The following is a 16,965-nucleotide window of genomic DNA, read 5'->3' as shown; positions in this document are numbered from 1 at the left end:
GGGCCATTTTTTTAATTCTGCGATAACAAGAACAATAATGATTCGATTTTCATCAATATTTTTTCTAGAACGTTAAACATTGCAGTCTATACAAAAATTAAAAAAAAAAAATTTTTTTTCCATAACATGTAGCACTTAGGGTCTTTGTCCAATATGACCCGTGTCCAAGTTGACCCCGTTCTCCCCTACTCAAGAAATACTAAAAAAATTGAGTTATTTCTGAAATTGTACGTACGGTTATTGAAGCACACCATGTTTCTCATTTAGATCTAATTTCTTTTCTACCAAGAAACCAAATTAGCTGTTGTGTAAAGTCTGTTTATCCCTGAGGGTATATATGTATATATACCGAAGGACTATAACAATTTTAGGGTGTGGGGTATAGAGGGTAGGGTAGTAGTAGTAGATCTCAGAAGGTTTAATGTCCATTATGTATTTCCATATACGTTTCTTCCCTGAATGACCAATCGTCCCCAAATTTTGTAAAAAATTCTGTCAAAATTTGATACGTGGTATAGTTGCTTTTTCATTTGATTCTATTACAGTTTAAAAAAATTAATTTGCGTAATTGTTACCTAGCTGGTTGCCGAATCCTAGGCAGTGAATTCGCTTTTGTTTGCGTAACCTTATAACTGTCAATGCTTTGCAGTCAGTGCAGAAGGCTGTATTACAGTCACTAAACAGTAAGTGTTTTCTTTAACAAAATGTTTTAAACAGTAGATTTTTATATATTTTTTTATATTGCAGTAGTAAACATGCTCGACAACAACAATAACAATATCGAGAAGAAGAACAGCAAAAGTTATTGGAAGTAAGTCTCTTGTATCTTGCACATATTTGGATTCCATTGTTTCAAATATATTGTGTCTTTTTCAGGTTGCTGCTAGAAAACAGAGATTCGTAGAACGCAGAATGATAGGTGCTGGCAAGATCATGCTCGAAGATGAATCCACTATCTGTGAAGACATGCTTAATGCTTTGGATGTTAGTGGTCTTTAAGCAAAGGCAGCTGCTTTCAATGATTACAATTTCGAGGCACCTAACCGAAGTCCATTGGCAATAGACAATCAAAGAACAGCCATTCTTGAACTTCTAAAAAAAAAAATGTCATCATTGTTAAGGGCTTTACCAGTTGTGGTAAAACCACTCAAGTTCCCCAATTTGTTTTAGATGAATGCTACCGAACCAAAACTCCTTGCAACATTGTTGTGACTCAACCAAGGCGCATTGCAGCCATTAGCATAGCCAAAAGGGTCTGCTATGAAAGAAATTGGACATTGGGAACCGTTGTTGGATACAACGGAATATTTTGTCACACTGTTATCACATTTACTATTGCAAGCTATGTGTTTACTAGGTTGGCATGGAACATCAAGTAAGTGAATCAACTTTGCTCACCTATCTGACCACAGGATGCCTTTTTGAAGCATTAGTAGCCAAAAAATCCCTTGAAGGCTATACCCACAGTAAGTTCCTGACTATTAGCTAAATTTTGTTATGCTAATGTCTGTTTCTTTTCCAGTCATTATTGACGAAGTGCACGAGAGGGATGAAGATACTGACTTCCTTCTCTTGGTCGTCCGCAAGTTCCTCCGTCATACGAGGACGACAACTAAAGTCTTTCTGATGTCAGTTACTTTTGATGCCGACAAATTTGGCCAATATTTCAATAGCCCCGTCATTGGAAACTTTCCGTTCACGTCCAAAAGACCATTTCGCAACGCTCCCATAATTGAAGTGGAGCACGGTGAACCTCACGACATACGCGTTTATTATAGTGAACATCTTCAAAAACTAGAGGTCAGTATACAATAGCATTTTTTAAAAAGAGCAATAAATGTAATATAATATTACGGTTTTCGTTATCAGTTTCTAGAGGGGAGTATGAACTACCTCTATGATAGCGTACCGGAAATCCATAAGCTCAAATACGAAGCGGTCGCTAAGTTAATTTCGGCTTTCGATGGCAGACGAGAGATACAGCGCTACGGTCGCCATCCAAAATCCAAAATATGAAAACATTTCCAGCAACCGCAGCGCAATACTTATATTCCTGGCCGGCGTCTGTGAAATAGAAAATATGCACAAAGCTTTGCTCGACTACGACATCAATTCTGATTTCGAGAACTGTTGGTACATCCTACCACTACATTCACAAATCACCAGTGAAGAGTAAAATCGCGTCTTCCAGCCAATGTCTAGTCTAGCTCCACATTTCAGTAATTTCCGGAAAATCATTCTGTCCACGCATATCGCTGAAAAATCGCTCACGGTGCCAGACGTTACCTACGTAATTGATTTCTGTCTCATCAAGGAGCTCGTCACGGACCCAGATACCAATTTGAGTAGGCCAGTAGGCCGGATACCACCGACGTCGGCAGATTATTATAGTGCTGGCTATACCATCAAGCCCCCGCCACAGTGCAAAAGAGAAAATGGCCGAGAGCCAGACAGCAATGGTATTTGACTTTGTTCACTCGGTCGGATTTCCATATCTTTCTCTCTTTTTCCTCCATCCGCGTTTAGATCTATCTATAAATTCTCCGCCCGGTATTCTAGATAGTATACATTCTGACCAAAATTTGTCGTCTTGTGTAGCAGAGAAATCCCGTAGCTCAAGCTTGATTGAATCTCTTCTTTTCCACGGTGCCGCTACATCGGCTGAGTGCGGCAAACTAATGTTTCTCTTCTCATCAATAGCTTTTGTGCTCTTGTCTTGCTGCTTTGATGTTGATTACAGCATTTTCATTAAACAAATGGTCCGACCTATTAACTTTTTTGTCTGCATAAAATTGTATGCCCCTATATGTAGACACGTGGATGACTGTATAGACCATCAACAGTCGCTTTCTATTGTTGAAATTGTGTTCCTGATTATTGACCAGTGAACCACAGCATCAAACTGGTCCAGTCTATAGTCGACAATCGTCTCTATAGTTTGACAATGACGAAAGTAGTACAGCGAATGCGCAGCGTTAAAAAAAAGGGGGGGACATTAACACAGCATTCGGGTGCGTATAGCGCACCATTATATACGATGCTGTTGTCTGGTTGTTGAACAAAAGTAAAAAGTTCCAACACCTTATCATTGCCAACTGCGACGACTATAAAATAGGGATTTTATAGGTGGCGAGGACGGGGTCGCTTGAAAAAATGGGAGAAAATAGAAAAACAAAAAGGGAAACCATCAATCAGTGTCGGCGCCGATCGAAATGGTAATCCATCGAAACTACCGGGATGGCGGAACTGCTGAGCTTCTATGGCCAAGGTAAGTTTTATACAGACATATCCGCTCAGAAGAGATGAGACATCAGACTATTAAGTTGATGGCAATGGAATGACTTGGAGAGTGTAACGCTCCATATCAGGCCATGCAAAAGGATTTTTTTTTCGTAGGCTATTGTGTGTCGGTGATTGGTGTGTTTACGTATCGCTTTTTCATAATGCAATAAAACACACAAGGGATATAATGCAGTTTTTAATTATGCCGACCTCTTTGCTTTATAGGACTATAGCCGAGGAGATGATGCCGTCAAGGCTAAAAATTGAATTGAACAAAATTGAACCTATAATTCTTTGCGCAAATAGGTTGCGTGCTAACAATGTATAATATTCAGCTATTTTTGGCCACAGTCATAAAGGGAAGGCGTACATAAATGAAGGAGCGCTATACTCATCTATACGGATCCGCTTATCGGTAACGTGGCACACCATATGGTATAGCAACAGGAGAGGCCGAACGGAGGCGATTAAAAAAAGCATGGAATATTCCTAAACTTGTTAATAGCTTGCAAAGACAATGAAAAGAAAGAGATTGAGTTCAAGGACTCAGATTTTCATTTCCGAACTTACAAATCGACATAATTAATAATTAACAGTTCAACAAACAAGTTTGCAATGCAGAGCTTTCATATATGGTAGTGACTCTTCATACTTCATGGAATGCGATCTTCCAGATTTAGCTTGCAATTCAGCTTTCCCCTTCATAATAAAGGTATTGATGATTACTCTTCCTGTAAATTGTAAATTAGGTTTTTATAGTTGAATGCCAATTACTCTCTAATTCAAAACTAGTTTATTGGTCCAATAATTGACGCCAATAATTGACGCTTCTGCGAAAAGCGTAAGTTGAAAGACTTGGCTTGTTATTACCGAACATTTTGATAACGGTGACGTTATGAAACGTAAGTGTGAAAGAAGACAAGACGGAGAACGAAGCAAGCACTATAAATTGATTGAAATTTAGAAATCTTGGATCCAAAATCTGTTTATCTTTGGCCCACGTTACATGTCTATGGACAATTTTTTTCAAAAAAATTGCCCGAAGGACATTACCGAAGGAATCTTGTTACAAAATTATGATATTATCACATGTTTATGATACTTCGAGATTGTAAAGACTGTTGGTTTTCATGATCTGTTTTCATCACATTCAAAGATTTTTAATTGTCAACAGCTTAATTACATCAATGGTCGCATGGCTTAGATGGCAAAGCGCCTGCCTAGTAAGCAGGAGATCACGAATTCGAGTCTCGTTGGGACCTATCAGAAAATTCTTGTGAATATTAATATCTCTGTGAATCTTTGGGGAAGAAATAGATATCGTCTCTAAAAGTTTGTATAAATTGATATACGACATCTAGTCTAATGACAATAACTGTGTTACAAAATTATGGTATTATCACATTGATACTTTGAGATTGTAAAGACTGTTGGTTTTCATGATCTGTTTTCATCACATTCAAAGATTTTTAATTGTTAACAGCTTAACTACATCAATGGTCGCATGGCTTAGATGGCAAAGCGCCTGCCTAGTAAGCAGGAGATCACGAGTTCGAGTCTCGTTGGGACATATTGGTAAATTCTTGTGTAATTAAATTTCTGTGTTAATTTTTAGGGTTTAAAAAGATATCGTCTCTAAAAGTTTGTATAAATTGATATACGATATCTTGTCTAATGACAATAATTTTGTTACAAAATTATGATATTATCACATGTTTATGATACTTTGAGATTGTAAAGACTGTTGGTTTTCATGATCTGTTTTCATCACATTCAAAGATTTTTAATTGTCAACAGCTTAATTACATCAATGGTCGTATGGCTTAGATGGAAAAGCGCCTGCCTAGTAAGCAGGAGATCACGAGTTCGAGTCTCGTTGGGACCACTTAGTAATTTCTTGTGTAAATAAATTTCTGTGTGAATCTTTAGGGAAGAAATAGATATCGTCTCTAAAAGTTTGTATAAATTGATATACGATATCTAGTCTAATGACAATATTTTTGTTACAAAATTATGATATTATCACATGTTTATGATTGTGACGGACTGCTGTCCGCTGAGGATAATCAATCACGAACACCGTAGACAGCGAAGAATATGTATTCTCGATACGGAATCACGGTACAAGGGAACACGCGCACCTTACAATCGATTAGATTAAACTCAAAATTAAGCACGTAAATCTCTCGATTCGCCGGAATGTTCCGGCCTCGTTGGAATGTCTGGATCGACTGCCCGCTGGTTTTTCTTCTCCTCCCCCGCCACCGTTGCCATATCGCGATTTCTTTCATCACCTGTGCCGATGCACAACAGTCCCGCCCGGCCGATTACGCATCTGAAAATAGACAAAGTTTTACAACAGGGCGGGTTAATTCAGAAGTCGCCGTTTTGACAGAGACACGTCTGACGCAACCATCTTCTCCTGGGAATAGTTTTGACACGGTTCCATGGGGATGATGGCAGCCGAGAATAAAATGATTTGGCGTTAACGGTTCCGGTTCGGACGGATCACTTGAAACATGCGTGAGAGGGCGAGTGTTGAGAAGCGACGCAACTTCCTTTAATACAGTCAGCAACACCTCGTCATTAACGCTGCGCTCTTCCAGAACAGCGCGCAAAGATTTCTTGCTGGAGCCGACAAGGCGCTCCCACGAACCACCAAAATGCGGGCCTGATGGCGGCGAAAATTTCCAATTGATTCCCCGATCGATCATCTCCTCGGTCACCAGCTTTGAGTTGAGGTTCACAATTCCTTCGCGCAACTCCTTCTCTCCCGCAACCAGATTGGTCCCGTTGTCCGAATAAATGGTTGTAGGGTGGCCACGATCAGCAATAAACCGCCGCAGCGCCATGAGAAAGGAGTCGGCGGAGAGAGAGTACACTAATTCCAGGTGTATAGCACGGGTTGAAAAGCACGTAATGAGAAGACCATAACGCTTTTCAGCGCGTCGACCGATCACGGTGTTAAAAGGTCCAAAGAAGTCGAGACCAGATGTTGAAAAGGGTCGAACGAATGGCAGCAGTCTTTCCTTAGGAAGACTGGCCATGATGGGTGGCCGGGGCTGTACACATCTACGTCGACATTTTACGCAACGCGCCAAGGTTTTCCGAATGGACCTGCGACCTTTAGTTAAATAATACTTCCTTCTGACAATTGAAAGAGTGTGTTCTACTCCCGCATGATTAATTTCGTTATGAGCATCAGCAACAATCAGCGAGGTCAGACGATGATCCGAGGGAAGAATAACGGGTTGTCGCGCGTGCTGTGGCAGCTTGGCATGTTTAAGACGGCCATCCACCTTCATTAGCCCGTCCGCAGGATCGATGTAAGGATTCACATTACGAAGGACGGAATCTCTCGGAATTAGCTTCCCACTTCTGAGAGCGATGATTTCTTCCGGAAACGCTTCCTCGGCGGCAACAATGATGCACGTCCGCATTGCTTGCTTTAATTCATCATCAGTGATTGGCAACTCCAAATTGGCTCCTTTGCGCAATGACAAGGCTACATCACGCTTTAATAGAGCAAGACCATCTTGACTATCCGCAATCAACTTTGAAACGGCTGGCAATGAGGTTTTGACGGGAAGGGAGAAAAAATCTAGGGCACAAACCGACAGTGCTATGGATGGGTCAGGATCTTCTGCTTGGTTGAGCGACGCAGTCAAAACTTGTGCTGCTGACAACTGCGACTGGGACGGGCCGGTTAGCCACCGACTATTGGATTTGAAGCAGTCAGGGGTGATGCCTCTAGTGCAGTCATCGGCCGGATTATCCTTACCAGATATGAATTTCCACTGCTCGGGACTAGAGTGACGGAGAATTTCGCCGATTCTGTTGGCCACGAAAGTTGGATGCTTGTGATGTGAAGAATTTATCTGGTGAAGCACGATTTCGGAGTCAGTTCGGTATTCGATGGATGATATCGGGATGCGCATTTCTCTTATGATGGATTTCGTCATTCTGATCGCTAGTACCGCCGCTTGTAGCTCCAGTCTGGGAATACTTAGGATGCTGGTGGGTGCGATGCAGCCCTTCGCCATAACGAAGTCGAGGTGCATTTTGCCGTGACAGGTTGTCTTTAGGTAAGCCACAGCTCCGAACGCAAGGAGAGATGAGTCCGAGAAAACGATGAGGTCAAATATGCAATCTGCGCGCTTCTCGTCACTCGACCGAAAACATCGCCTAATGGAAATTTGAGAGAGAGATGACAATGAGCCGGCCCATATATTCCACTTTGCCAGAATGCACTCTGGTAAAGGCTCGTCCCACCCAATCGGCTTCTTATAGGGGGAATCCTTGACCGTAGTTTGCACGTTTCTTGAAAGAGTAGCTTTGCATACGTAATGACCGGAAGGCAAATTCCTAATGGGTCAAATTCTCTTGACATCGCCGACAACAACTCCCGTTTCGTCATGATTGGAGGCAGCTCTTTAATTCTCAATTTGTAACAGTCGCTGTTGCAGTCCCATGCGAGCCCCAAAATGTATTCTGTCGGTAAGGCGCCATAATTTAAGTCAAGGATCGATGCGGCTCGGTCTTCCGCTGGGATTGTTTCTAGGACTCGTTTAGATGAGGACGCAAAGCCCGTTAATTTAAAACCACCGATCGCCAGCGATTCTGTGACGTCCTTTGCGAATTTTATGGCTTCCTTTTCGGTGTCGAACGAGTCACTTAAATTATCAGCGTAAAAATTTTGCCTTATTCGCGATGCAACTTCGGGATAATTTCTGTTTTGACTGACCGCATGCTGCAAGACCCAAATTGCCGTGGTTGATGCATGAACTGCCCCAAATACCAAGGTCGTCATTTGATATGTCTTCAGCGGTTTATTGCTTCCGAATTCGCGGAAGACAAATCATTGGAGAGACTGATGTTTTTCTGGAATTCCGACGCGATGATAAAAGGCCGCTATATCCGCAGAAAGCGCAAAAAGACATTCCCTCGATCGTAGAAGCACTCCGATTAGCTTTGGGAGCAACGGCGGCCCACGGAGAAGTTGGGTGTTGAGCGAGACTTGACAAAAACTCGCAGCACAATCCATAACCACTCTGATTTTTCCTGGTTTGTTTGGATTTTCAACGAAGTGATGCGGCAAATACCATATCATTCCTTCCGGCTTGTTGATTGCAGACGAGTTTACCTTTACAGCGGTGCCGGAATCAATAAGCTTTTTTACGATGAGATTGTATTTGTCCGCATAATGTTGGTTTTCCGGCAGCGAGAGACGTCGTTCCATCCCATAATACCTAGACACAGCCTGTTTTCTTTTATTAGGGAAGACAAAGCCTTCTGAGCGTAGAGGGAGGTCCACCTGCCATCCGCACCCGATGAAAATTGCTGATGATTCGAGCACGGCTATTACTTGAGCATCTTCGGCCGAGGTGATCGTGGGAGCATAAACATCCGTACCGAAAGACTCGGTAGAGTGAAATTGTTCTACGAGATTACATAGCGCCTCATCATGGGAAACTGAGTGAATGTCGATATATAATTTCTTGCTTGGCCCGGCCACAAGAAAATTTGGAATTTTTCCCACCACCGACCATCCAAATTGAGTTAGAATCGCTGTAGGGCCGTCTTCTTCAATTGATTCCCTAATCTCCTTTTGTATATGGGCCGAAAGTTGGTCCGCTCCAATCAATACACCAACTTGAGAAGAGTCTATTGCTGGCAAATTTAAGTCTGCAAGATGAGCCCAGTGTGTCTTCAGTTTTGGCCAATCGATCTTTCTAGGTGATAGACTGATTTTTGGAACGAGAAAAGCTTCACTGATGGAGGCTTCATAGTTCATAGACGCAATGCGGAACGAAGCGACCTTAGAGTCGATGGTGATTGAATCATTGAAGTTACCGAAGCGGATACGAAAGGTGGGTCCTGTCAAATTTAAAGTTGCTGCGAAAGCGTTCGTAATGAGCGTGGCCTCGCTCCCCGGATCTAATACCAAAAATGTTTCGGCGACGGACTCATTACCTTTTACAGTGACGGGTAGGATGGCTAGCAATACGGGACGTATGCGGTTCGGGTTAGGTGCACGAATCGTTAATACATTTAGAGATTCGTTACCTTGACTTTTTGCAGACGGAAATTGGCGATCGGCTCCGTGTAAGAGAGTGTTGTGGGCCTTTCCCCAGTCCTTACATTTCACGTCAGTGCGGGAGCAATTTCTTCCGTAGTGGCCTTGTGTCAAGCATTTGAAACAAAAATTGTTGTCGGCGCAGAGAGCTGCTCGTTTGTTGACCAACATTTTCTTGAAAACGTTGCAATACTCGAGGCGATGACCAGGATTGGCACTGCAGGCAGGGCACTGCGGAGCTGCTACCCTTTCTTGAATTCCGTTCGTCAACACAGTAGGTCCACGATAACCACTGCTACCAGGTTGACCATAGCCGCCTTGCTGCCGAGGGTGAATATTATGGGCGGGTTTATTAACGGTATCTCCGGCCACGGAAAGTCGAATTCCGCGATACTCTTCTGCTCCGACAGCGATATCAATCCACTTGTCGAAATCTCGTAGCGATGGTAGATTCGGACGAAGGGAATATGCATATTTTCCCCAGTCGATTTGAAGCTGAATTGGAAGCTTTGAGGCGAGCGAGGTGATGACGGTTGAAAACGTAAACTCCTTTGAGTGCTCAACGGAAACGCTCGATACGGCATCACGGACATCTGCCGCTAAAGTGAAGAGCGAATTAAAGTCCCTGGTTTTGAAAGGCTGGACTTGGAGAAGGTGCTGGTTATGCGCCTGCATTATAAGACCTGGATTTCCATATTTAACTTCTCTTTTAATCCAAGCCGACTCAAATGCATATGATCCGTTGAAAATGTGGCCCATCCTTTTCCGAATATCTTCAGTAATGTTGTCTTGAAGGCCCAAAAGCTTGTAGGAGTCAGGGATGTTCGCGTCGCGAACGGTGGCGTGAATACCGTGCGCGAATCTTTGCCATTTTCGCGGATCCCCGTTGAATTTTTCGACGATAATCTTTGGCCAACGACTTGGCGGAGCGAATGTTGCCGATCTTTCGTTTGCTTCTATGGGTCGTAAGTTTCCGACGGTATCCATATTGCGCTTTGGTGTGGATGAAAGGATTGGGTTTCCTTGAATCGATCCATCAAGCGCACCAGCCAAGACCCTTTCGCGCTCGATTGCTATTTTAAGATCTTCTTCTTCTCTCTCGCATTGACGCAAAAGATCATCCATCTTGCGGGAACGTTCAACCTTTTTCCTTTCGAGTTCGAATTCAAGTTCAATTCTTCGTCGTTTCGCTTTATTGGCCTCGTTAGGCTCGGTTTGGTTATTGACGCCACCAGTTGAGCCCAAAATTAATGGGTCGATGGGAGGATCGGCCGGCGTGGTCCTGTGAACAGGTCGTTGGTTTATTTCATTATGCTCTGGACCGCTATCCCGATCTTCTTCTGCTCCAGTGGATTCAGTCGGGGGATGCTGCTGCAGAGCTTGATCAATATTCGAGTCTTCAACGATCCATCCTTCTAAGCGCGGGTTAGTGCCGGGTTGTAAATACCCTCCAATGGCAAGCCGTGCTTGCCTATTTACCGCAGCAACGCCTTGGATGTAGTCCTCTGCTGCCGCTCTTTCTTGATCATCCAGCTCTCCCGCGATGACGTACCGCTCGTTTATCGCCGTGACACGCTCTAGCGCAGCTTCAAGATCCGTTGACAACACCACGAATCCAGCTTGCGCTGCCCGCCTGTTAATCATGTTGTACACTCGCGTAACGAGGTTCGTGTGCTGGCGTTTTGCAGTGGTTCGTAGCCGGAACAAATCCGGGGCATTCATTAATTCCAGGTCGTCCATGGCGTCGGAAGATTGTGGACGTACGTCGCACGGACAGTGAGTTAAATTTTTCTCAGAGACTTTCGAACAAGGCGTGTTCGAAACGAGGGACTGTGCTCGTTGCCGTACGTTCGTGTTCGTATGCTCGATCTGGGTAGGTAAAAACAATTGTTAATTATCGAAACGTAGAAGCAATTAGTTTTCTTAAGCAGTATAGACACCCTTTCGGACGAGAATTATTCGAAACGAGTATGTGTGTTCGAAGGCCGTATGTTCGTGTTCATATGTTCGATCTGGAGGTAAAAAGGAATTATTAATTATCAAAATATAAGGCTAACAGGTTTTCGTGAACAGTATACCTGTAAACCCTTTCGGAATAGAATTGTTCGAAACGAGTACTGGGTATGTTCGAAAGTTGAATGTTTGTGTTCGTAGGTTCGACCTGTGTAGGTAAAAACATCATAATCATAAATTTTAGGTAAACAAGCGAATAATTTCCAGTAACATAACTTAACGGGGATGACAATTTCCAGTGGTTAAAATAATTTAAAAACAATGTGCGTTTATTACAGATATGAGGCCAGCGTGTTTGTAGCAAAGGCCAGAGGCGGCAGCCCCGTTTATCTCGTTTGAAGTAGCCTCAAGGATTAATTTAATGTTAATTTCCTCCACTGTGTTTATTGTTGACCGTTATAATTTAAAGTACAAAGTTCAAATAGTAGTTCAAATATTTCATGATTGCGGTTCGTTTATAGCAAATTAAATAACCGGCCACCGAAAAACCACCCTTCAATGTTTTGTAAAACATTGCCGAAAAAATAAACATTCGCATTAAGCACATATGCGTCTACCAATACGAATTATTTAAACCCACGGTTGACTTACTTATACCTTTCCCGAAAACGTTCGCCATCGCACGGCCATATTCTTTCTATTTCTATTCGTTTCTTTCTATTAGTTCGTTCGATACCCTCATTTAACTATAGAAACGGTATTTCAAATAAGGTCGTCGTTATGATGGAGATAGAACGTCAATGAATGAAGAGCCATCCATGTCCTGTTGCTACGCCGTTTGATTAGATCCCCCCATTTGATGACGAACAGCTTCATCTCTCCATAAAATAATAAAACATTGGGGAAAACTAATCAGCCCAAGGAAGGGTAAAAGATGAGAGAAGACGACCCTTCCGGGATGCTATTATTTTGTATGTTAGAGCCCCACAAAATGTCCCTTTGTATAAAAAAAATGAAAGGAAAAGTATATAACTTAGCATAAAGAAAACTTAAATGAATTGGCCGTCGACTTTTACAACGGGGAGGGGGGGGGGGTAAGGAAAAGAAAAGGATCGGTGGGAAGAGGTGGAGTTCGAAGTTTGTTCTTTCGCGCGACGAAATAGATAAAGAGAGGAGGTAGGGTTCGAAAAGGGACCTCGTGGTCGTGACGTGAATTTCGGTATCGACGATATTTATTGCTCGCTCAGCGTGCGTTCACACCCAATATGAAAAATTCGTTGACTTACCTACGATAAGAATTTTGCCACGTTAGGAAGATGTGCAGGGACGTGAAGTTCGATCCCGGGTTTCGGCACCAATGTGACGGACTGCTGTCCGCTGAGGATAATCAATCACGAACACCGTAGACAGCGAAGAATATGTATTCTCGATACGGAATCACGGTACAAGGGAACACGCGCACCTTACAATCGATTAGATTAAACTCAAAATTAAGCACGTAAATCTCTCGATTCACCGGAATGTTCCGGCCTCGTTGGAATGTCTGGATCGACTGCCCGCTGGTTTTTCTTCTCCTCCCCCGCCACCGTTGCCATATCGCGATTTCTTTCATCACCTGTGCCGATGCACAACAATGATACTTTGAGATTGTAAAGACTGTTGGTTTTCATGATCTGTTTTCATCACATTCAAAGATTTTTAATTGTCAACAGCTTAATTACATCAATGGTCGCATGGCTTAGATGGCCAAGCGCCTGCCTAGTAAGCAGGAGATCACGAGTTCGAGTCTCGTTGGGACCTATTAGAATATTCTTGTGAATATTAATTTCTGTGTGAATCTTTAGGGAAGAAATAGATATCGTCTCTAAAAGTTTGTATAAATTGATATACGATATTTAGTCTAATGACAATAATTTTGTTACAAAATTATGATATTATCACATGTTTATGATACTTTGAGATTGTAAAGACTGTTGGTTTTCATGATGTTTTCATCACATTCAAAGATTTTTAATTGTCAACAGCTTAATTACATCTATGGTCGCATGGGGTTTTCATGATGTTTTCATCACATTCAAAGATTTTTAATTGTCAACAGCTTAATTACATCAATGGTCGCATGGCTTAGATGGCAAATCGCCGGCCTAGTAAGCAGGAGATCACGAGTTCGAGTTTCGTTGGGACCTATTAGTAAATTCTTATGTAATTAAATTTCTGTGTTAATCTTTAGGGTTTAAAAAGATATCTGCACTAAAAGTTTGTATAAATTGATATACGATATCTAGTCAAATGACAATAACTGTGTTACAAAATTTTGATATTATCACATGTTTATGATACTTTGAGATTGTAAAGACTGTTGGTTTTCATGATCTGTTTTCATCACATTCAAAGATTTTTAATTGTTAACAGCTTAATTACATCAATGGTCGCATGGCTAAGATGGCAAAGCGCCTGCCTAGTAAGCAGGAGATCACGAGTTCGAGTCTCGTTGGGACCTATTAGTAAATTCTTGTGTAAATAAATTTCTTTGTTAATCTTGAGGGTTTAAATAGATATCGTCTCTAAAAGTTTGTATAAATTGTTATACGATATCTAGTCTAATGACAATAATTTTGTTACAAAATTATGATATTATCACATGTTTATGATACTTTGAGATTGTAAAGACTGTTGGTTTCATGATCTGTTTTCATCACATTCAAAGATTTTTAATTGTCAACAGCTTAATTACATCAATGGTCGCATGGCTTAGATGGCAAAGCGCCTGCCTAGTAAGCAGGAGATCACTAGTTCGAGTCTCGTTGGGACCTATTAGAAAATTCTTGTGAATATTAAATTCTGTGTGAATCTTTTGGAAAGAAATCGATATCGTCTCTAAAAGTTTGTATAAATTTATATACGATATCTAGTCTAATGACAATAATTTTGTTACAAAATTATGATATTATCACATGTTTATGATACTTTGAGATTGTAAAGACTGTTGGTTTTCATGATCTGTTTTGATCACACTCAAAGATATTTAATTGTCAACAGCTTAATTACATCTATGGTCGCATGGCTTAGATGGCAAAGCGCCTGCATAGTAAGCATGAGATCACGAGTTCGAGTCTCGTTGGGACCTCATAGTAAATTCTTGTGTAAATAAATTTCTGTGTGAATCTTTAGGGAAAAAATAGATATCGTCTCTAAAAGTTTGTATTAATTGATATACGATATCTAGTCTAATGACAATAATTTTGTTACAAAATTATGATATTATCACATGTTTATGATACTTTGAGATTGTAAAGACTGTTGGTTTTCATGATCTGTTTTCATCACATTCAAAGATTTTTAATTGTCAACAGCTTAATTATATAAATGGTTGCATGGCTTAGATGGCAAAGCGCCTGCCTAGTAAGCAGGAGATTACGAGTTCGAGTTTCGTTGGGACATATTAGTAAATTCTTGTGTAATTAAATTTCTGGGTTAATCTTTAGGGTTTAAAAAGATATCGTCTCTAAAAGTTTGTATAAATTGATATACGATATCTAGTCTAATGACAATTATTTTGTTACAAAATTATGATATTATCACATGTTTATGATACTTTGAGATTGTAAAGACTGTTGGTTTTCATGATCTGTTTTCATCACATTCAAAGATTTTTAATTGTCAACAGCTTAATTACATCAATGGTCGCATGGCTTAGATGGCAAAGCGCCTGCATAGTAAGCAGGAGATCACGAGTTCGAGTCTCGTTGGGAGCTATTAGAAAATTATTGTGAATATTAATTTTTGTGTGAATCTTTAGGGAAGATACAGATATCGTCTCTAAAAGTTTGTATAAATTGATATACGATATCTAGTCTAATGACAATAATTTTGTTACAAAATTATGATATTATCACATGTTTATGATACTTTGAGATTGTAAAGACTGTTGGTTTTCATGATCTGTTTTCATAACATTTAAATATTTTTAATTGTCAACAGCTTAACTACATCGATGGTCGCATGGCTTAGATGGCAAAGCGCCTGCCTAGTAAGCAGGAGATCACGAGTTCGAGTCTCGTTGGGACCTATTAGAAAATTCTTGTGAATTTTAAATTCTGTGTGAATCTTTAGGAAAGAAATAGATATCGTCTCTAAACGTTTGTATAAATTGATATACGATATCTAGTCTAATGATAATAATTTTGTTACAAAATTATGATATTATCACATGTTTATGATACTTCGAGATTGTAAAGACTGTTGGTTTTCATGATCTGTTTTCATCACATTCAAAGATTTTTAATTGTCAACAGCTTAATCACCTTAATGATCGCATGGCTTAGATGGCAAAGTGCCTGCCTTGTAAGCAGGAGATCACGAGTTCGATTCTCGTTAGGACCTATTAGTAAATTCTTGTGAATTAGATTTCTTTGTTAATCTTTATGGTTTAAATAGATATCGTCTCTAAAAGTTTGTATAAATTGATATACGATATCTAGTCTAATGACAATAATTTTGTTACAAAATTATGATATTATCACATGTTTATGATACTTTGAGATTGTAAAGACTGTTGGTTTTCATGATCTGTTTTCATCACATTCAAAGATTTTTAATTGTCAACAGCTTAATTACAGCAATCTGCGCATGGCTTAGATGGCAAAGCGCATGCCTAGTAAACAGGAGATCACGAGTTCGAGTCTCGTTGGTACCTATTAGAAAATTAATGTGAATATTAATTTTTGTGTGAATCTTTAGGGAAGATACAGATATCGTCTCTAAAGTTTGTATAAATTGATATACGACATCTAGTCTGATGACAATAACTGTGTTACAAAATTATAGTATTATCACATGTTTATGATACTTTGAGATTGTAAAGACTGTTGGTTTTCATGATCTGTTTTCATCACATTCAAAGATTTTGAATTGTTAACAGCTTAATTACATCAATGGTCGCATGGGTTAGATGGCAAAGCGCCTTCCTAGTAAGCAGGATTCATGAGTTCGAGTCTCGTTGGGACCTCTTTGTAAATTCTTGTGTAAATAAATTTCTGTGGGAATCTTTAGGGAAGAAATAGATATCGTCTCTAAAAGTTTGTATAAATTGATATACGATATGTAGTCTAATGACAATAATTTTGTTACAAAATTATGATATTATCACATGTTTATGATACTTTGAGATTGTAAAGACTGTTGGTTTTCATGATCTGTTTTCATCACATTCAAAGATTTTTAATTTTCAACAGCTTAGTTACATCAATGGTCGCAGGGCTTAGATGGCATGGCGACTGCCTAGTAAGCAGGAGATCACGAGTTCGAGTCTCGTTGGGACCTCTTAGTAAATTCTTGTGTAAATAAATTTCTGTGTGAATCTTTAGTGGAGAAATGGATATCGTCTCTAATAGTTTGTATAAATTGATATACGATATCTAGTCTAATGACAATAATTTTGTTACAAAATTATGATATTATCACATGTTTATTATACTTTGAGATTGTAAAGACTGTTGGTTTTCATGATCTGTTTTCATAACATTCAAAGATTTTTAATTGTCAACAGCTTAATTACATAAATGGTCGCATGGCTTAGATGGCAAAGCGCCTGCCTAGTAAGCAGGAGATCACGAGTTCGACTCTCGTTGGGACCTATTAGTTAATTCTTGTGT

At 40.3% G+C, this 16,965-nt stretch overlaps 3 protein-coding genes and 2 non-coding genes across 5 annotated transcripts; 3 read left to right on the top strand and 2 right to left on the bottom strand.

Moving 5' to 3' along the window:
- Window positions 1-635: 635 nt before the first annotated feature.
- On the top strand, window positions 636-2,759 carry LOC123474014 (probable ATP-dependent RNA helicase spindle-E). The gene is made up of 5 exons (XM_045175796.1): window positions 636-683; window positions 748-811; window positions 877-1,466; window positions 1,523-1,800; window positions 1,870-2,759. Exons 3-5 carry the CDS (start codon window positions 1,364-1,366, stop codon window positions 2,014-2,016), a joined length of 528 nt encoding a protein of 175 aa, XP_045031731.1. The 5' UTR covers window positions 636-683; window positions 748-811; window positions 877-1,363; the 3' UTR covers window positions 2,017-2,759.
- A 2,335-nt stretch (window positions 2,760-5,094) lies between these two features.
- Trnat-agu lies at window positions 5,095-5,167 on the top strand. The gene has a single exon. It is a non-coding gene; the product is annotated as a tRNA-Thr (tRNA).
- Window positions 5,168-5,609: 442 nt separating this feature from the next.
- LOC123474524 lies at window positions 5,610-7,244 on the bottom strand. The gene has a single exon (XM_045176731.1). It carries the CDS (start codon window positions 7,242-7,244, stop codon window positions 5,610-5,612), a length of 1,635 nt encoding a protein of 544 aa, XP_045032666.1.
- Window positions 7,245-8,140: 896 nt separating this feature from the next.
- On the bottom strand, window positions 8,141-11,214 carry LOC123474523. The gene has a single exon (XM_045176730.1). It carries the CDS (start codon window positions 11,096-11,098, stop codon window positions 8,141-8,143), a length of 2,958 nt encoding a protein of 985 aa, XP_045032665.1. The 5' UTR covers window positions 11,099-11,214.
- Window positions 11,215-15,307: 4,093 nt separating this feature from the next.
- On the top strand, window positions 15,308-15,380 carry Trnat-agu. Its single transcript has one exon. It is a non-coding gene; the product is annotated as a tRNA-Thr (tRNA).
- The last annotated feature ends 1,585 nt before the right edge of the window (window positions 15,381-16,965 follow it).

The sequence above is a fragment of the Daphnia magna genome, linkage group LG7, assembly GCF_020631705.1.
Source record: "Daphnia magna isolate NIES linkage group LG7, ASM2063170v1.1, whole genome shotgun sequence".
Lineage (NCBI taxonomy): Eukaryota > Metazoa > Arthropoda > Branchiopoda > Diplostraca > Daphniidae > Daphnia > Daphnia magna.
This window is presented reverse-complemented; position numbering and strand designations above follow the sequence as displayed.